We start from the raw sequence: 21,702 nt of genomic DNA on the forward strand, positions 1-21,702 counted from the left end.
ACTTTCTATGAATATTATGCAGAGGTGTTGAGTCTGAGTCTTTATTGGAAAACAGTCATTAGGACTTTATCACAAATTAGGTGTGTACCCACAATTAGCCAAAGTATGAGATTTGAGGACATAATTCACATGACTCCCCACACTTCTGACACCAACTGCATGTTTGGGGATTTCTTAGAACCACCCTCAGGTTTGATAGTTTACCAGGAGTCACAGAATACACTGAAAGCTATTGTACTCACATTTGCAGTTTATTACTGGAAAAGTACACATATTAAAATTGATTAAAATAAGAGATGCATAGGGCAGAGTCTGGGAGGGTTTCAAAACAAAGCTTTACTGGTCCTCAGGACATGTTACTCTTCCAGCAAATATGTGTGGCAATATGCACTGAGTATTGCAAAGCAGGGAAGCTCACCTGAGCTTTGCATTCTAGAGTTTTTATTGGGGCTTCATTATGTCATCATGATTGACTTGATTTCCCACGTGACTGATCTCAGTCTTTAGGTTGACTGATACCATGTGATCCAGAGGCCCCACCTAAGACACATGGTTGGTCTTTCTAGTCTGGCAAGCCCCCAGCTTAAGACTGGGTATGAGGAGACCCCTCCCCATAACAAAAACACCCCTGTTAGGTGTGACATAGATTCCACCCAGAGTCTGAGGGCAAATGCCAGACTTTTCTTTGGGCAAGGCCAAACTCTTTAACTGTGCAGGAGGGCCTAAGGAGAAGGAAAAGCCAGAAATGACATCAAGATAGTAAATCTAGATTCTGGTGTAGACCTCCGAAACACTGAAAACAAAGGGACACTGGAAGTGGACATCTGTGGGAAATATGTTCAATTCCATTTCTGTCACTTTTGAGTTGTTTTCAGCATCTTTCTGGATTTCCAAGAGGAGGGATTTATAAACAAATATAAAGATGGTGAACAGACAGGATTGAAAGTACACACTAGGATATTAGCTGCTGATAGATAGTGAGTAAAGTAAAGGGTGGCAAGATAGCAGGATGGTGAGGAGACAACATGTACTAGGGCTTATAGACTTGTATTTGGCTCATATTTGGATCAAAGTTGACCATTTACTCTATGTTTGATCATGAGCAAAATATATATATAGGTATAATTTCTCAGTCTCTGTTTTGTCTGTAAAATGGGTGTGCTAAAAAGATGTACTTTTTACAGGAGTCTGCTTTTCAGTTGGGTTTGAAAAAATTAAATATGAACATACTTTTATAAACTATAAAACAGTAAAACAAATACTATCCAATTTATCATAGAAGGAAGAATTCCAAGAGGCCCAGGAATGGGCCTTCAGATATGCTCAGGAAAAGATAGTAAAGGGAGAAAGAAACACCATCTGTGGAAAATGAGTAACTTCAAGATGAAGGCATTTTCTGTTGATGGTAATCAAGATGCTTTGTGTACAGGTAATCAAAATTTAAGAGTTTTCAGTTGTGGCAGGATTTTTGTGGCTCACCAGTTTATTTTATTATTATTACAGGACATTTTTTTTTCCCTAGAACAAAAGTCTTCATCTTTATTGAGGTATAATTGACAAGTAATAAATGGCACATATTTAAATTGTGCAGTTGGATAAGTTTTGACGTATGTAAATACATGTCAAACCATCACTAAAATCAAGTAATGAATGTATCTGTTATCCTCAAGTTACCTTATGCCCCTTTGTATTCCCTCCTTGCTACCCCCCCATCCTGTTGTCCAATTCTCCTCCCTCCCTAGCCAGAAACTATTGATCTGCTTTCTGTTACTATAGATCTTTACAATGTATACTTTTTTTGTCTTGCTACTTTCACTCAGCATTACCATTGATAGATACATGTGTGGGAATTTACTGTATAAAAAGAAGTCATATCATTTAGGGATTTGTTATATGTCAAGTGCAGAGGCCAGCAAAGAGTCCAGAATGATTTGAAAGATCCTTATTTAGACTGTAGACAGGATTAAGTCATTGTCTTCTAGGCTATGGAAGTTTGGTCCTGTTTATATTTGCTAGTCACTCTGTGTGAGCTGGGTGATGTCTAATTCTATTTGTTCTACTCATTAGTTATTTACATGGGCTTCTAATGTTGATATTAAACCTTGTAGAAACTTTAATAACAAACTTTATTTGACAACAAATCAAGAAGAGATCCATTTCTTTGAGGCATTCTCATGTTAACCATATTCTCAGATATCAATGTGTAAATTGATTAATTCACTGTGAAAAATAAAGTCTCTTTATAGACAGATTCTCTGGAAAGTCAAATGCATATCTGAAGATTACTTGGTCAGTCAGCAGCACCACAATGTGAGTTTAGTTGTTTTAAAAGTTTAGATAATACCTTTCCACCAGGGTAAGGATCTTTGCATATATATCCTTTTCCAAAAAAAATTAAGTATGTCAGGCATGTATTTGTTATCATTACAGTGAAAGAATAACTTGATTTTTTCCCCTCTGTTTCAGTCTTTCATAAAAGAAGGTTCAAACCTTTCCCTTTTTATCTTGCACAGCCTTTCAATTGTTAATAATTTGAAATACCTTTGGAAAGAAAAGGGTAATTTGTAATATTGTTGACTTAAATAAATACTATTTAAATAACTCTCTGACTTGTTCTGTGTTGAGGTTTTCTAAATCAATATAGCAAAACAGACAAAGTAATTTCCAGAACTTTTCCAGAATCTTTCCAAATAGGTTTATTCAGGTGCCATTGAATTAATATTAATATTTGTATTCATATCCTAGGGCTTTTATAACAAATTACCATGAACTGTGTGGATTAAAACAATGGAAATTTATCCTCTACAGTTGTGGAGGCCACAAGTTTGAAACTAATGTGCTGGTAGGATTGATTCCTTCTGTAGACCTTGGGAGAGAAACTCTTTGATGCCTTTCTCCTAATTTCTGATGGCTGTGGCAATCCTTGGTGTTCCTAGGCTTATAGATGTATCACTCCAATCTTTCTTCACATGACCTTCTCCTTTGTGTTTTTGTGTATCTCTGTATCTCAGATGTCCCTCTCCTTTCTCTTTTAAGTCCTTAGATTTAGGTCCCCACCCTAAATCCAGGATGGTCTCATCTTAAGATACTTAAGGATTTGCAAAGAGTATTTCCAAATAAGGTCAAATTCACAGGTATTGGAGGTCAGGACTTGGACATCTTTTAGGAGGATACAATTCCACCCACTACAAAATTTTGGATAATATTATTAATAAAGAATTAGCTCTACAGGGTATACTGTATGTGTCAGAAGTAATGTGGTCCTAACTTAGTTCGTCCTCCCAGACAAACTTATGAGGTGTTAGGCACTATTATTAGTCTCACTTTTTCGCTGCCTTTGTGTTTGAACAATCAGAGCTTGTCACTGTTTCTGGCCTATTTTTTTTACACTCAGAGTCTACTTCAAAGATTCTTAGACCTAGGTGAATGGATGACAGCGGAATCAGTTTATCATTAAATTATTCTGGGTGTTAACCAGTTCTGAAATTCAGCCCTTCAGATTCATTAGATGAAGGAAAAGACTTCTAAGATTTATCATGAATCATGAGAGGGAAAAAAGTAGCTCTTCTCAGTTTTCTATTTCTTTCCTTATGGAAATTCGTATGTATTCATGAACATAAATTTTCTGTGCATTTCAATATGAACAGTATGTAATAGTATTCTGAGGACTTACTGGGCTAATCGAGGTGGAGGAAATATTTTAAATGTGGTTCATTTAGTGTATACATTTGAAATCTTTCTTTTATACTTTTATTTTCACTCTAGCAGGAAATTCATAAGTCTGGGATATTGGGCTGTGACCTGGATAAGGACATGGAAAATGCCATAAAGGAGCTAAGGAGAGAGATGTGAAAAGAATAAAGGAAGCTAGAGGACGTCTCATTTTAGTGTTTCTTGAGAATTCCTATTAGGCACAGGTATATGTGTTTGAGGGAATGTTTGGACTGTTGTAGCCCTAAGACTACAACATAAAAATTCAGGCCAGAAAGGATAAAAAAATAACATTTCTTTAGGAATATTCCATATTTCACATGCTCCCTGGTAGTGGAATCTGTGCTAATTTTTTGTCTTCCAAAGAATAATTCTCTTGAACTTCAGTTAAGTTCAAAGTGAAATAGTTTGTTTTTGTAAGATGACTTTAACAAAAATTCTTTTAAACTGAGAGGAATGCCAGACTAACCTTTTTTCTTTCAGATTGTATCCATTTGTCCTGTATTTTTTAGATGAGATTATATTTATACACAGAATGAATTATTCTTTGTGCCTCTAAAGCAGGAGGCTGCAACAAGATAACTAGTTCTTACATTCCTAGAAATAACATGGGGTCAAGTCATAGTTGCTGAAAATCATGACCTGGTTCATCTGCAGCACTATGAGTGCTTAGTTCAGAAGCCCCAAATCAATATATGTTTATAATTATAATTATCTTCTCTTTTTTATAGACGTTCTTACAGTTTGAGAGAGAATGTAAATTTGCATAGTGTCTGCAACTTCAGCGTGATATTTCTCCCACCCATCTCTTCAGCTTCATTTGGCATTGCCTTCTTTCGTCTGTTTACCAATCATACTGACATTTTAATGGCTTTAAACAATTAAACTCTGTTCTCGGCCTTGGTAAATGTTGTTTCTTTACCTGGACTGCTGTCTAGTCTTTTTTCATTTGGCTCACCCTTTCAGGTCACCATAAATGCTAGTGCTTCAGGCAAGCCTTTTCTAACTCCTTGGATTAGGCACGCCCTCTTCTTTCTATACTTTTACTTTTCCATCACAGAACTATCAATTTATAATTAAAAAATTTAGAGGAAGGAGAAATGCCTTTTGGTTCACTACTGTGATCTCTAGAAAGTATTGGTGACTCAGTAAGCATTTATTGAGTTGATGACTAAAGGCATGATAGTTGTATCCCGTTGCCTGTGATTACTATATTTGTTTTTTTTTCACTCAAATAAAATGCTAATTTTTTTTTCTTCTCAAGAGTTTGGCAGAATTGGAAGTATTATGTACCCACCTCTACATAGGGACTGATCTTTCACAAAGAATAGAGGCTGAGAAAGCACTCCTGGAACTTATTGACAGCCCAGAATGTCTCAGCAAATGTCAACTTTTATTAGAACAAGGAACAGTAAGTATTTGATAGCAGTTAACCATAAAGATCACTATATAATGTGTCAGTGTTAAGGAACTTGTATAGGTTAGCAGTGCTAACTGGTAGGTATTACCACATGTCATTTTACTATAGTTTATTTCACTGTCAAAGAGATTAATCATAGAAAGAATTGGAAAGCAAACTTAGGGATGAGCCTAGGAGGTGGAAATAGGCATGAACTGAAATAGTTTCTTGATTCCTCTTGACTCCATCTATGTCTTATATTAGTGGGCAAAAGTTACATTTTTAGAAAGTTGACTAACAGCTTAAAAAAAAATTTAGATGGGAGAGGTAGGTTACGATTAACTCTGAAACATGAAAGAATGATTCAGAGCAATGCTTACTACCTCTAGCCTACCTCCCTTCTAGAGATGTGTAGCCATTCATTCGGCAATCAGCAAATACTGAAATGTTGAAGCAGGTGCTGTACTACTTACCTGCTTTATGTGCCTGCATTAAAGTAACTCATAGTTTAGTTGGGGAGGCATAGATATGTAAATAAAGACATATGAAATGATATGGTAAGCACTCTAGTAAGAAACTGTATGGCCTAGAACAGAAGCTAGCAAACTTTTTCTGTAAAGGGTCAGATTGTAAATATTTTAAAGTTTGTAGGCCAAGAGACAAAATCAAGGATATTTTGTAAGTATGTCTATAAGAACAGAGAAAACAAATTTCTACAAGGTTTTATTGATGAAATTTAAAATGTAATAATTGAATACAATTTTTTGTAATACAGATCTAATGAATGGAATTATTCCTTTGGGGATAACATTTTGCTTAATTGGGGTTCAAAGTTAGTATTTCTGTCATCAACATTGATTGTAAATGTTCATATGTTAATACTGATCTGTAATGAGATATTACATATATTATCTTAGTAAATCTTTTTTTACACAGATAGGTATTGCCAAATACTGATTTCAGTCTATGAGCATATGATTTCAATTAAGCATATTCATCACTTAGAAGGCATTTGTGGAATTCTTTTAAAACTTTTGATATTTGCCTTTTAGAATGTGATTGTGTTGCAGATTAATCACTTCCAATTGAAGATTAGGTAGAATCCCCTCAATTGCTCAGTTAAATGGATTTTAAAATAGGAGGAGTTCTTTTGCACTTTCATCAAGGCCTGAAATACGCTGCGGGAAGTGTAGTTTGAGTTCAGGAAGTATACTCAGGAATAGAGTATGACTACTTGTTTTAAACTGACAGTTGTGGGAAGCATATAAAGCAACTTGTTACTACTTATGATTCAAATAATGTTAGTTATTGAAATAACTTCACTGCATTATAAGTTTTGTATATAAGAAGTCTTGTATGATATGTAGATAGATAGATAGATAGATAGATAGATAGATAGATAGATAGATAATCTATTGTAAATTAGCCAGTTTGGAAAACCAGAAAAGTTCCCATTATTGCTTAGGAAAAGTTCTATCATAATGTTTTGATTATTCTAATATCATTTCTAATAATATTAATTTATTTTTCTCTCCAGACATCCTATGCTCAGCTCCTTGCAGCAACATGTCTTTCAAAACTTGTTAGTCGAGTCAGTCCTTTGCCAATTGAACAGAGGATAGATATCAGTAAGTGGTTTGTTATGCTTTCTATTAAATTGTACTTTAAAATAATTTTTTCTTTTAAATATGTTAAAGTGTTAAAAATCATGCAAGTTACTTGATTCTTTCATTTTTTTAAAGATGACTAGTCAAGTCTCCGTTATCCATCTAGTGATGAGGAATGATGTATAATATAGCAATGTGTAATTTAAAAAGCATTTGTTTAGTTTAATAACAAATAACAAACATTTTATTGTGTGTATTATTTACTAAAATTTGCACTCTCTTATTTCATTCACCAAATTTATGAAGTGGGTACTATTGTTATCCTATTTTATGAATGAGAAAGTTAGATTTGATAGGCTCTGTAATACGCCCAAGATCACACAGCTAGAAGTAGTAGAGCTGTGATTCAAACCCACACTGTGGATTCCATGCTCTTAGCCATTCTCTTAACTTCATATACAACTGATAGGAAAGAAATCAAATCTCCAGTATTTCTCAGGATGCTATACCAAAATCATTTGAGATGCATTTAAAATCAAAAGCAGATTCCTATTGATAAGGAAGTTAATGTATATGTGGATGAACAGTTTGGAACTTAGTGTAGTTGGAAAACTGATTCTGTGAAATAGCAGTATATTTCTCAGAAGTAATGTATTTCAAGATTTTTGTGTGTGTGAATTTGCCTTTAATATGGACAAAGCTCTAATAATTGAGGTATGGGATTTTTTATCTTTGTTCATATTACAAATAGACTGTTGACTCATTTCTGCTTTCCAACCTCAAGGTCACATTCATATTTATGTATCAGAAAAATTAAAATGTATTATGTATGATGGATCTTTAAGCTCAATTTTTGAATGATTGAATTATACAATAACTTGTCATTTGCTTCATATATTTGAGCAGTGTCAGGTTCACAACAGAATTAAGCAAAAAGTTCAGAGTTCCCATATTTCCCTGCCTCCACCCATGTGTAGCCTCCCCTATTACTCATGTCCTGCACCAGAATGGTACATTTGTTACAACTGATGAACGTACATCCACAGTCATTATTACTCAAAACCCATACTTTACACTAGAGTTCACTCTTGGTATTGTAGATTCTGGGGGTTTGAATAAATGTGTTATGACTGTTCATCCCTCTCTACCCTCTAATCCCCTGGCAGTCACAACCACTGATCTTTTTACTGTTTCCATAGCTTTGCCTTTTCCAGAATGTCATATAATTGGAATCATATAGTAAGTAGCCTTTCCATATTGGCTTCTTTACTTAACTAATATGCATTTAAGGTTCCATGTCTTTTCATGGCTTGGTAGCTCATTTGTTTTTAGTGTTGAATGGTATGCCATTGTTTGGATATACCATAGTTTTATCTATTCACCTACTGAAGAGCATCTTGATTTCTTTTACATTTTGACAATTATGAATAAAGCTGCTTGTAAAGCAGGTGTTTGTGTGGACTTAAATTTGCAACTCATTTGATAAACATTAAGGAAAGTGGTTGCTGGATCATATAGAAAGACTGTGTTTAGGTTTGTAAGAAATTGCCAGCCTGTCTTCTAAAGTGGCTGTACCATTTTGCTTTCCCAGCAGCAATGAATGAGAGTTCCTGTTGTTCCACAACTTTGCCAACATTTGGTGTTGTGTTTTGGATTTTGCCCATTCTGATAGGTGTGTAGTAGTATCTTATGGTTGTTTTAATTTGTAGTTCCCTATTAACATATGATGTTTAACATCTCTTCATAAGTTTACTTGCCATCTTTATATATTCTTTGATGACATATCTATATAAGTCTTTGGCCCATTTTTAAATCAAGTTGTTTATTTTCTTATTGTTGAAATTTTATTTTATTTTATTTATTTATTTTGTCACTCAAGGCCCTCCAGGGCCTGGCCTGCCATTTTTCTTTATCATAGGGTAACTCCTGCAAGTTTGCATTTCCTTTGTAATTCTCGCAGAAATGTATTGTGTAAATGATAAAAGTCTTCCTGAATCCTATTCTCCAGAAGCAACAACTTGTTTCAGGTTTTTTTTAATTTTTTGGTTTGAGAGGTACTTATTATTTTGCCATATATAGTATCCCCTTTTAGTCAGAAATGCATGTTGAAGTTTATTAAATGACTTTTCTTTTTTTTGGTATCATTAATGTACAATTACATGACCAACATTATGGTTACTAGACTTCCCCTATTATCAAGTCACCACCACATACCCCATTATAGTCACTGTGCATCAGCGTAGTAAAATGCTATAGAATCACTACTTGTCTTTTCTGTGTTGTACTGCCTTCCCTATGCCCCACCCCCCCTACATTATGTGTGCTAATTGTAATGCCCATTTTCCCCCCTTATCCCTCCCTTCCCACCCATCCTCCCCAGTCCCTTTCCCTTTGGTAACTGTTAGTCCATTCTTGGGTTCTGTGAATCTGCTGCTGCTTTTTTCATTCAGTTTTTTTCTTTGTTCTTATACTCCACAGATGAGTGAAATCATTTGATACTTGTCTTTCTCTGCCTGGCTTATTTCACTGAGCATAATACCCTCTAGCTCCGTCCATGTTGTTGCAAATGGTAGGATTTGTTTTCTTCTTATGGCTGAATAATATTCCATTGTGTATATGTACCACATCTCCTTTATCCATTCATCTACTGATGGACACTTAGGAGGTTGCTTCCATTTCTTGGCTATTGTAAATAGTGCTGCGATAAGCTAAGGGTGCATATGTCTTTTTCAAACTGGGCTGCTGCATTCTTAGGGTAAATTCCTAGGAATGGAATTTCTGGGTCAAATGGTATTTCTATTTTGAGTTTTTTGAGGAACCTCCATACTGCTTTCCACATGGTTGAACTAATTTACATTCCCACCAGCTGTGTAGGAGGTCTTATTGTTGCATTTTAAGAGTTTTTTTGTGTATTTTAGATAATAGTCCTTTCTCAGATACATCTTTTGCAAAGATTTTCTTCCAGTCTGTGGCTTGTCTTCTTCTTTTCTTGACATTGTCTCTCATAGAGCTGTAGTTAATTTTAATGAAATCAAGCTTATCAATTATTTTTTAACAAATCATGCCTTTGTTGTTGAGTGTAAAAAGTCATAGGCAAACTCAAGATCATGAAGGTTTTTTTTCTATGTTATCTTTTAGGATCTTTTTTCTAGTTTTACAATTTATGTTTAGGACTGTGATCCATGTGGGGTTAATTTTTGTGAAGAGTGTAAGGTTTGTGTCTAGATTTACTTTTTTGGCATGTGGATGTCTAGTTCTGGCACCATTTGTTGAAAAGACTTTACTCCATTTTATTACCTTTGCTCCTTTGTCAAATATCTGTTGAGTATATTGATATGGGTCTATTTCTGGGCACTCTGTTCTGTTTCATTGATCTATTTGTTCTTTCATCAGTTCAACACTGCCTTGATTACTGTAGCTTTATAATAAGTCTTAAAGTTGGGTAGTGTCAGACTTCCAACTTTATTCTTCTCCTTCAGTATTGTATTGGCTCTTTTGGGTCTTTTGCCTCTCTATATAAACTTTTGAATCGGTTTGTCAGTATCCACAAAATAACTTGCTGGGATTTTGATTGGGATTACATTGAATGAACAGATCAATTTGGGAAGACCTGACATCTTGACAATATTGAATCTTCCTATCCATGACCATGGAGTATCTCTCCATTTATTGAGAGATAAATGAGAGATGAATGAGATTTCATTCATCAGTTGTAGGTTTTTTGTAGATGTTCTTTATCAAGTTGAGGAAGTTCCCCTTTGTTCCTAGTTTGCTGAGAGTTTTCATCATGAATAGCTGTTCAATTTTGTTAAATGCTTTTTCAGGATCTATTTTTACAATCATGTGATTTTTCTTCCATAACTTGTGTTGATTACATTAATTGAAGGTTGGTTGGTTGGCTGATCATATTAGTTGAATGTTTTTGAATGTTGAACCAGACTTGCTTACCTGTGATAAATCCACCACTTAGTTGTGATATATGTGTTTTTTTTATACATTGTTGGATTTGATTTGTTAATAGTTTGTTGAGGATTTTTGCTTCTATGTTGATAGAGAGATACTGGACTGTCTATTTGACTTATATTTTTTAAATGGACACTTTTAAAAATAAGAATACTCATTAAAGGAAATTTGGAAAAAAGAGAAAAGTAGAAACCTACAAACCATTTAAACAACAAATGATGGGTTTCCTTTATGAGCTTCTTTGTTTGACTTTCTACTCTTGTTTCTACAAATAGATTAGAGTGTTTGTCGTGTCATGTCTGACACGTCGGTGCAATAATTGGCATGTCAGTTAAAATGGAAAGTGTGTCAGAGAATTGCCTTAATAGTTGCATTGCCTTTATTACATCAATTTCCAAATCCTCAGTCCTTCATTATATGGTTCCATACTACACATCTCATTTCCCAGCATTAACTCTATTGCCATTTCTCTGTGTCCACCACACTATTTTCTACCTTTATAAGTGTAAGTAAACAATGGCTTACTATTGCTTATCAGTTAAGTACCATTTCCTTAGCTCAGTGTTCAAGTCCCTTCAAGAATCTATAATTGTAGCATTTTATCCTCATTGGTACTAGCTATTAGTTGTGGCAGAAGGTCTTCCCTTCATGCCTTGTTATTTGTGCCTTGGTGCCTTTTCTTATTTTGTTTCTGTAGCCTGGAATGCTGTCCTTTTCATCTCTTCAAATGAAAGTGTAGCTTAAATTTAACTACCTATATTAATCAATCAGACCTCCCTCCTTCCCTCCCTCCCTCCCTCCTTCCCTCCCTCCCTCCCTCCCTCCCTCCCTCCCTCCTTCCCTCCCTCCTTCCCTCCCTTCCTCCCTCCCTCCTTCCCTTCTCTTCCCTTCTGGTTCCTCCCTCCCTTCAAACAGTTTTATTAAAGTATAATTTATATACCATAAAATTTAGTTATTTTAATTTTAATGATTTTTAGTAAATTAGGGTTTGGGGAACATCCTCACAATTTGGTGTTAGAAAATTTCCTTCATCCCCAAAGAGCCCTCACGGTCATTTACAGGCAGTCCTGCTTCCATATCATCAATGTCTAAGATGCTTTCTTCTTCTACAGATTTACCTTTTATGGATATTTCATATAAATAAAGCCATACCGTATGTAGTTTTGTGCATCTGGCTTCTTTTACTTAGAAAAATGTTTTTAAGGTTCATCCATGTTGTAGCATGTAACAGTATTTTGTCTTTTTTAATTGTAGAATAGTATTCCCTTGTATAAATATATGACGTTTTGTTATCCATTCACTACTCAATGGGCATTTGAGTTGTTTCTGGTTTTTGGCAGAATGTTGCTGTAATATTTTGGCACATTTTTGGCACAGTGCTGCTGTGGACATTGACAGACAAGTCTTTGTGTGGAAAATACATTTTCATTTCTCTTGAGTAGATACATTGGTAGGAGTAGCATTGCTGGGTCATAGGTTTATGCTTAACTTTTTTTTGTTGTTGTTGGTATCATTAATGTACAATTACATGAAGAACATTATGTTTACTAGGCTCCCCTGTTCACCAAGTACCCCCACACACAACCCATTACAGTCACTATCCATCAGCATAGAATCACTACTTGTCTTCCCTGTGTTGCACAGCCCTCCCCATGTCCCCCCCATATGCTAATTATACATACTAATTGTAATACCCTCTTTCTTTCCCCCCTCTTACCGCTCCCTTCCCACACACCTTCCCCAGTCCCTTTCCCTTTGGTAACTATTCATCCATTCTTGGGTTCTGTGAGTCTGCTGCTGTTTTGTTCCTTCAGGTTTTTCTTTATTCTTTTTTTTTTTCTGAGAGGGCATCTCTCATATTTGTTTATCAATAAAATTCTGTATAGGGGGGTCAGTGCTCAATGCACAATCATTAATCCATCTCAAGCCTAATTCTCGTCAGTCTCCAATCTTCTGAAGCATAACAAACAAGTTCTTACATGGTGAACGAATTCTTACATAGTGAATAAGTTCTTACATGGTGAACAGTACAAGGGCTGTCATCACAGAAACTTTCAGTTTTGATCACGCATTATGAACTATAAACAATCAGGTCAAATATGAATATTCGTTTGATTTTTATACTTGATTTATATGTGGATCCCACATTTCTCCCTTTATTATTATTATTATTTTTATTTTTAATAAAATGCTGAAGTGGTAGGTAGATGCAAGATAAAGTTAGAAAACATAGTTTAGTGTTGTAAGAGAGCAATTGTAGATGATCAGGTGTGTGCCTGTAGACTATGTGCTAATCCAAGCTAGACAAGGGCAATAAAACATCCACGGATGCAGAAGCTTTATCTCAAAACAGGGGGGGCTGAGGTTCTAAGCTTCACCACTGTTGTTCCCCAATTTCTCACCTGATGCCCCCTGCGACTGTGCCTGTCTTAGGTTGTTCCTCCTTTGAGGAATCTTACCCGTCTCTGGCTAACCAGTCATCTTCCGGGGCCATACAGGGAAATGTAAAGTTGGCAAGTGAGAGAGAAGCCATATTGTTTGAAAAGGTTAGCTTTTTACTTCTTTGCAGATTTATGCCCTGTGGCTTCTATGTCCAGCACTTGTCTCGAGGTATCTTTACCACCTGGAGGAATTATGATACTCGGTAAATTCGATATGAGGCACGAATTCTATTTAAGTGTTGTAATTAGGAAGGAAGAAGAAAAGCTATAGAGGTAGCATATGGAAGAAAACATGGGAGGATTGATTATTTCTTTGACGTATCTTCTTGTAGAGTACCTTAAGCATGTATTGGTTTTAAACTACTAACTAACTTGCGCACACATATTAACATAATAGGAATATGGTGACATAAACAAAGCAAATCTACAATTACCAGCCATCTCCAGTGAAGCCAAGAAGACCATTTAGGCACCCTAGGCATTTGTGAAAATTTGTCTATGATATGATGGATATTGTCCAACTGTACTTGAACAGTCTGAGAGAAATCAGACAAATTAAAGCAGCCCATTTCTGGGATCTGTTCACATCCCATATGTTCTTTTAACCATAGATAGTCTATAGTCGTAAGATTTTGGAGTGCTACAACTTGCACCCCTCCCAACTCCTGGTTGAGTTCCAACAGTACAGATCCGGTCAAATTCGTTGTCTCACTGTATGCACATGCCAGCCTAGACATCTTCCTCCCCATTCCAATGGCAAGTCCAGGAAACGGTGGGGTGGACGCAGCCATAACCGCAGCATCTCCCAGATCCCTGTGGAGGCTTTTTGATGATCATCCCTCGGCACGAGTCCTCCAGAGAGTGCTGATGCCGGAAGCTCCTCCTCATATCGTATCTTAGTTCATTTTCTGGGTATCCAAGCTAGGCCTTGATCTTCTGCATAGAAACAAACAGACCCTTTGCCCACCCTTTGACATGCCCTCTATGCCACTGTGTAGAACTCATTGGAGGTCAGCACACAGGAGGTGCTTTTTTTTTTTTTTATTAAGAGAAAGGCATATTATCAGAAAAGAGTACCTCCATAGCTGATCATCTGACACCCTTTAAGTGATCAACATTAAGGATATTTAAAGTATGTGTTAATCTTTGATTTACCAATAGTTTTATCCTATCAAGGAGTGATCCCCCTTTTCTTTCTTCCTTTCTTTTTTTTTTTAATCTATAATCTACACTTACATGAAGAATACTATGTTTACTATGCTCTCCCCTATATCAGGTCCCCCCTAAAAACCACATTACGGTTACTGTCCATCAGCATAGCAAAATGTTGTAGAATCACTACTTGTTCTCTCTGTGTTATATAGCCCTCCCTCCCCTTTCTCCCTCCCCCCCATGCATGCTAATCTTAATACCCCTCTTCTTCTCCCCCCCCTTATCCCTCCCTGCCCACCCATTCTCCCCAGTTCCTTTCCCTTTGGTACCTGTTAGTCCATTTTTGGGTTCTGTAATTCCACTGCTGTTTTGTTCCTTCAGTTTTTCCTTTGTTCTTATACTCCTCAGATGAGTGAAATCATTTGGTATTTCTCTTTCACCGCTTGGCTTATTTCACTGAGCATAATACTCTCCAGCTCCATCCATGTTGCTGCAAATGGTAGGATTTTTCCGCTTCTTATGGCTGAGTAGTATTCCATTGTGTATATGTACCACATCTTCTTTATCCATTCATCTACCGATGGACATTTAGCTTGCTTCCAATTCTTGGCTATTGTAAATAGTGCTGCGATAAACATAGGGGTGCATCTGTCTTTCTCAAACTTGATTGCTGCATTCTTTGGGTAAATTCCTAGGAGTGGAATTCCTGGGTCAAATGGTAGGTCTGTTTTGAGCATTTTGATGAACCTCCATACTGCTTTCCACAATGGTTGAACTAATTTACATTCCCACCAGCAGTGTAGGAGGGTTCCCCTTTCTCCACAGCCTCACCAACGTTTGTTGTTGTTTGTCTTTTGGATGGCAGCTATCCTTACTGGTGTGAGGTGATACCTCATTGTAGTTTTAATTTGCATTTCTCTGATAATTAGCGATGTGGAGCATCTTTTCATGTGTCTGTTGGCCATCTGTATTTCTTTTTTGGAGAACTGTCTGTTCAGTTCCTCTGCCCATTTTTTAATTGGGTCATTTGTTTTTTGTTTGTTGAGGCGTGTGAGCTCTTTATATATTCTGGACGTCAAGCCTTTATCGGATCTATCATTTTCAAATATATTCTCCCATACTGTAGGGTTCCTTTTTGTTCTATTCATGGTGTCCTTCGCTGTACAGAAGCTTTTCAGCTTAATGTAGTCCCACTTGCTCATTTTTCTGTTGTTTTCCTTGCCCCGGGAGATATGTTCAAGAAGAGGTCACTCATGTTTATGTCTAAGAGGTTTTTGCCTATGTTTTTTCCCAAGAGTTTAATGGTTTCATGGCTTACATTCAGGTCTTTGATCCGTTTTGAGTTTACCTTTGTATATGGGGTTAGACAATGGTCCAGTTTCATTCTCCTACATGTAGCTGTCCAGTTTTGCCAGCACCATCTGTTGAAGAGACTGTCATTTTGCCATTGTATGTCCATGGCTCCTTTATCAAATATTAATTGACCATATATGTTTGGTTTAATGTCTGGAGTCTCTAATCTGTTCCACTGGTCTGTGGCTCTGTTCTTGCGCCAGTACCAAATTGTCTTGATTATTGTGGCTTTGTAGTAGAGCTTGAAGTTGGGGAGTGAGATCCCCCCTACTATATTCTTCTTTTTCAGGATTGCTTTGGCTATTCGGGGTCTTTGGTGTTTCCATATGAATTTTTGAATTATTTGTTCCAATTCATTGAAGAATGTTGCTGGTAATTTGAGAGGGATTGCATCAAATCTGTATATTGCTTTAGGCAGGATGGCCATTTTTTTTTTTTTTTTTTTTATCTGGCAATGTCTTTATTTTTGAAGAATAGTTTCACTGAATACAAGTCTTTACTTTCAATATTTTACAGATATCATTATTCTGTCCTCCACAGTTTCTGAGTGAAGTCATCTGTTAATCTTATTGAAGTTCCCTTGTACATTTTTTTTTTTTTTTGAGAGGGCATCTCTCATATTTATTGATCAAATGGTTGTTAACAACAATAAAATTCAGTATAGGGGGGTCAACGCTCAATGTACAATCATTAATCCATCTCAAGCCTAATTCTCGTCAGTCTCCAATCTTCTGAAGCATAACGAACAAGTTCTTACATGGTGAACGAATTCTTACATAGTGAATAAATTCTTACATGGTGAACAGTACAAGGGCATTCATCACAGAAACTTTCGGTTTTGATCATGCAATATGACCTATAAACAATCAGGTCAAATATGAATATTTGTTTGATTTTTGTACTTGATTTATATGTTGATCCCACATTTCTCCTATTATTAGTATTTTTTTTATTTTTAATAAAATGCTGAAGTGGTAGGTAGATGCAAGATAAAGGTAGAAAACATAGTTTAGTGCTGTAAGAAGGCAAATGTAGATGATCAGATGATCAGGTGTGTGCCTATGGACTAAGTATTAATCCAGGCTAGACAAGGGCAGCAAGACATCCCCGGATGCAGAAGATTTCTCTCAAAGCAGGGGGGGTGAGGTTCTGAGCCTCACCTCTGTTGATCCCCAAATTCTCACCTGATGGCCCCCCTGCGACTGTGCCTGTCTTAGGTTGTTCCTCCCTTGAGGAATCTTACCCGTCTCTGGCTAACCAGTCATCTTCCGGGGCCATACAGGGAAATGTAAAGTTGGTAAGTGAGAGAGAAGCCATATTGTTTGCAAAGGTTAGCTTTTTACTTCTTTGCAGATTTATGCCCTGTGGCTTCTATGCCCAGCACTTGTCTCGAGGTATCTTTACCACCTGGAGGAATTATGATACTCGGTAAATTCGATATGAGGCACGAATTCTATTTAAGGGTTGTAATTAGGAAGGAAGAAGAAAAGCTATAGATGTAGCATATGAAGGAAACATGGGAGGATTGATTGTTTCTTTGACATATCTTCTTGTATAGTACCTTAAGTATGTATAGGTTTTAAACTACTAACTAATTTGCACACACATATTAACATAATAGGAATACGGTGACATAAACAAAGCAAATCTATAATTACCATCCATCTCCAGTGAAGCCAAGAAAACCATTTAGGCACCCTAGGCATTTGTGAAAATTTATCTATGATATGATGGATATTGTCCAACTGTACTTGAACCATCAGACAAATTAAAGCAGCCCATTTCTGGGATCTGTTCACATCCCATATGTTCTTTTAACCATAGATAGTCTATAGTCATGAGATTTTGGAGTGCTACAACTTGCACCCCTCCCAACTCCTGGTTGAGTTCCAACAGTACAGATCCGGTCAAATTCGTTGTCTCACTGTATGCACATGCCAGCCTAGACATCTCCCTCCTCATTCCTATGGCCAGTCCAGGAGACGGTGGGCTGGATGCAGCCACAACCACAGCATCGTCCGGATCCCTGTGGAGGCTTTTTGATGATCATCCTCCGGCACAAGTCCTCCAGAGAGTGCTGATGCCGGAAGCTCCTCCTCATATCGTATCTTAGTTCATTTTCTGGGTATCCAAGCTAGGCCTTGATCTTCTGCATAGAAACAAACAGACCCTTTGCCCACACTTTTACATGCCCTCTATACCACTGTGCAGAACTCATTGGAGGTCAGCACACAGTAGCTTTTTTTTTTTTTTTTTTTTTAATTAAGAGAAAGGAATATTATCAGAAAAGAGTACCTCCATAGCTGATCATCTGACACCCTTTAAGTGATCAACATTAAGGATATTTAAAGCATGCGTTGATCTTTGATTTACCAATAGTTTTATCCTGTTAAGGAGTAATCCCCCTTTTCTTTCTTTCTTTCTTTATTTTTTTTTTTTTTAATTTTTAATCTACACTTACATGAAGAATACTATGTTTACTATGCTCTCCCCTATATCAGATGCCCCCTAACAACCACATTACGGTTACTGTCCCTCAGCTTAGCAAAATGTTGTAGAGTGACTACTTGTCCTCTCTGTGTTGTGCAGCCCACCCTCTCCTTTCTCCCTCCCCCCATGCATGCTAATCTTAATACCCCTCTTCTTCTTCCCCCCCCTTATCCCTCCCTGCCCACCCATCCTCCCCAGTTCCTTTCCCTTTGGTACCTGTTAGTCCATTTTTGGGTTCTGTAATTCTGCTGCTGTTTTGTTCCTTCAGTTTTTCCTTTGTTCCTATACTCCTCAGGTGAGTGAAATCATTTGGTATTTCTCTTTCTCCGCTTGGCTTATTTCACTGAGCATAATACTCTCCAGCTCCATCCATGTTGCTGCAAATGGTTGGATTTTTCCACTTCTTATGGCTGAGTAGTATTCCATTGTGTATATGTACCACATCTTCTTTATCCATTCATCTACCGATGGACATTTAGGTTGCTTCCAATTCTTGGCTATTGTAAATAGTGCTGCGATAAACATAGGAGTGCATCTGTCTTTCTCAAACTTGATTGCTGCATTCTTTGGGTAAATTCCTAGGAGTGGAATTCCTGGGTCAAATGGTAGGTCTGTTTTGAGCATTTTGATGAACCTCCATACTGCTTTCCACAATGGTTGAACTAATTTACATTCCCACCAGCAGTGTAGGAGGGTTCCCCTTTCTCCACAGCCTCACCAACGTTTGTTGTTGTTTGTCTTTTGGATGGCAGCTATCCTTACTGGTGTGAGGTGATACCTCATTGTAGTTTTAATTTGCATTTCTCTGATAATTAGCGATGTGGAGCATCTTTTCATGTGTCTGTTGGCCATCTGTATTTCTTTTTTGGAGAACTGTCTGTTCAGTTCCTCTGCCCATTTTTTAATTGGGTTATTTGTTTTTTGTTTGTTGAGGCGTGTGAGCTCTTTATATATTCTGGACGTCAAGCCTTTATCGGATCTGTCATTTTCAAATATATTCTCCCATACTGTAGGGTTCCTTTTTGTTCTATTGATGGTGTCTTTCGCTGTACAGAATCTTTTCAGCTTAATGTAGTCCCACTTGCTCATTTTTGCTGTTGTTTTCCTTGCCCGGGGAGATATGTTCAAGAAGAGATCACTCATGTTTATGTCTAAGAGGTTTTTGCCTATGTTTTTTTCCAAGAGTTTAATGGTTTCATGACTTACATTCAGGTCTTTGATCCATTTTGAGTTTACCTTTGTATATGGGGTTAGACAATGGTCCAGTTTCATTCTCCTACATGTAGCTGTCCAGTTTTGCCAGCACCATCTGTTGAAGAGACTGTCATTTTGCCATTGTATGTCCATGGCTCCTTTATCAAATATTAATTGACCATATATGTTTGGGTTAATTTCTGGGGTCTGTAATCTGTTCCACTGGTCTGTGGCTCTGTTCTTGTGCCAGTACCAAATTGTCTTGATTACTATGGCTTTGTAGTAGAGCTTGAAGTTGGGGAGTGAGATCCCCCCTACTTTATTCTTCTTTTTCAGGATTGCTTTGGCTATTCGGGGTCTTTGGTGTTTCCATATGAATTTTTGAATTATTTGTTCCAATTCATTGAAGAATGTTGCTGGTAATTTGAGAGGGATTGCATCAAATCTGTATATTGCTTTGGGCAGGATGGCCATTTTGACGATATTAATTCTTCCTAGCCATGAGCATGGGATGAGTTTCCATTTATTAGTGTCCCCTTTAATTTCTCTTAAGAGTGACTTGTAGTTTTCAGAGTATAAGTCTTTCACCTCTTTGGTTAGGTTTATTCCTAGGTATTTTATTCTTTTTGATGCAATGGTGAATGGAATTGTTTTCCTGATTTCTCTTTCTATTGTTTCATTGTTAGTGTACTGGAAAGCTACAGATTTCTGTGTGTTAATTTTGTATCCTGCAACTTTGCTGTATTCTGATATCAGTTCTAGTAGTTTTGGAGTTGAGTCTTTAAGGTTTTTTATGTACAGTATCATATCATCTGCAAATAGTGACAGTTTAACTTCTTCTTTACCAATCTGGATTCCTTGTATTTCTTTGTTTTGTCTGATTGCCATGGCTAGGACCTCCAGTACTATGTTAAATAACAGTGGGGAGAGTGGGCATCCCTGTCTGGTTCCCAATCTCAGAGGAAATTCTTTCAGCTTCTCGCTGTTCAGTATAATGCTGGCTGTGGGTTTATCATATATGGCCTTTATTATGTTGAGGTACTTGCCCTCTATTCCCATTTTGCTGAGAGTTTTTATCATGAATGGATGTTGAATTTTGTCAAATGCTTTTTCAGCATCTACGGAGATGATCATGTGGTTTTTGTCTTTCTTTTTGTTGATGTGGTGGATGATGTTGATGGATTTTTGAATGTTGTACTATCCTTGCATCTCTGGGATGAATCCTACTTGTTCATGGTGTATGATCCTTTTGATATACTGTTGAATTCTGTTTTCTAAGATTTTATTGAGTATTTTTGCATCTACATTCATCAGGGATATTGGTCTGTAATTTTCTTTTTTGGTGGGGTCTTTGCCTGGTTTTGGTATTAGGGTGATGTTGGCTTCATAGAATGAGTTTGGGAGTATTCCCTCCTTTCAATTTTTTTGGAACACTTTAAGGAGAATGGGTATTATGTCTTCTCTGTATGTCTGATAAAATTCTGAGGTAAATCCATCTGGCCCGGGGGTTTTGTTCCTGGGTAGTTTTTTGATTACCGCTTCAATTTCTTTGCCAGTAGTTGGTTTGTTTAGATTTTGTGTTTCTTGGTCAGTCTTGGTAGGTTATATTTTTCTAAGAAGTTGTCCATTTTTTCTGGTTTTCCAGCTTGTTAGCATATAGGTTTTCATAGTATTCTCTAATAATTCTTTGTATTTCTATGGGGTCCATCGTGATTTTTCCTTTCTCGTTTCTGATTCTGTTGATGTGTGTTGATTCTCTTTTTCTCTTATTAAGTTTGGCTAGAGGCTTGTCTATTTTGTTTATTTTCTCAAAGAACCAACTCTTGGTTTCATTGATTTTTTCTATTGTTTTATTCTTCTCAATTTTATTTATGTCTTCTATCATCTTTATTATGTCCTTCCGTCTGCTGACTTAAGGCCTCATTTGTTCTTCTTTTTCCAATTTCAATAATTGTGACATTAGACTATTCATTTGGGATTGTTCTTCCTTCTTTAAATATGCCTGGATTGCTATACACTTTCCTCTTAGAACTGCCTTCGCTGCATCCCACAGAAGTTGGGGCTTTGTGTTGTTGTCTTTTATTTTCATATATTGCTGGATCTCCATTTTAATTTGGTTGTTGATCCATTGATTATTTAGGAGCATGGTGTTAAGCCTCCATGTGTTTGTGAGCCTTTTTGCTTTCTTTGTACAATTTATTTCTAGTTTTATACCTTTGTGGTGTGAAAAGTTGGTTGATAGAATTTCAATCTTTTTGAATTTACTGATGCTCTTTTTTGGCCTAGTATGTGGTCTCTTCTGGAAAATGTTCCATGTGCACTTGAGAAGAATGTGTATCCTGTTGCTTTTGGATGTAGAGTTCTGTAGATAGCTATTAGGTCCATCTGTTCT

At 36.7% G+C, this 21,702-nt stretch overlaps 1 protein-coding gene across 3 annotated transcripts in view; it reads left to right on the top strand.

The window, feature by feature from the left end:
• The window catches only part of RANBP17 (RAN binding protein 17), a 364,604-nt gene that overhangs the window by 3,469 nt on the left and 339,433 nt on the right, over window positions 1–21,702 (top strand). For all 3 annotated transcript variants that reach the window (XR_012129393.1, XM_036995225.2, XM_073232144.1), the window contains exons 2-3: window positions 4,976–5,122; window positions 6,648–6,738. Coding sequence is in view for 2 of the 3 variants with exons in the window: in XM_036995225.2 (XP_036851120.1) it covers window positions 4,976–5,122; window positions 6,648–6,738 (238 nt within the window). In the remaining variant the exon portion in view is untranslated. The remainder of the gene's footprint in view (window positions 1–4,975; window positions 5,123–6,647; window positions 6,739–21,702) is intronic.

Source organism: Manis javanica, chromosome 1, assembly GCF_040802235.1.
Source record: "Manis javanica isolate MJ-LG chromosome 1, MJ_LKY, whole genome shotgun sequence".
In the NCBI taxonomy this organism is placed as follows: Eukaryota; Metazoa; Chordata; class Mammalia; order Pholidota; family Manidae; genus Manis; species Manis javanica.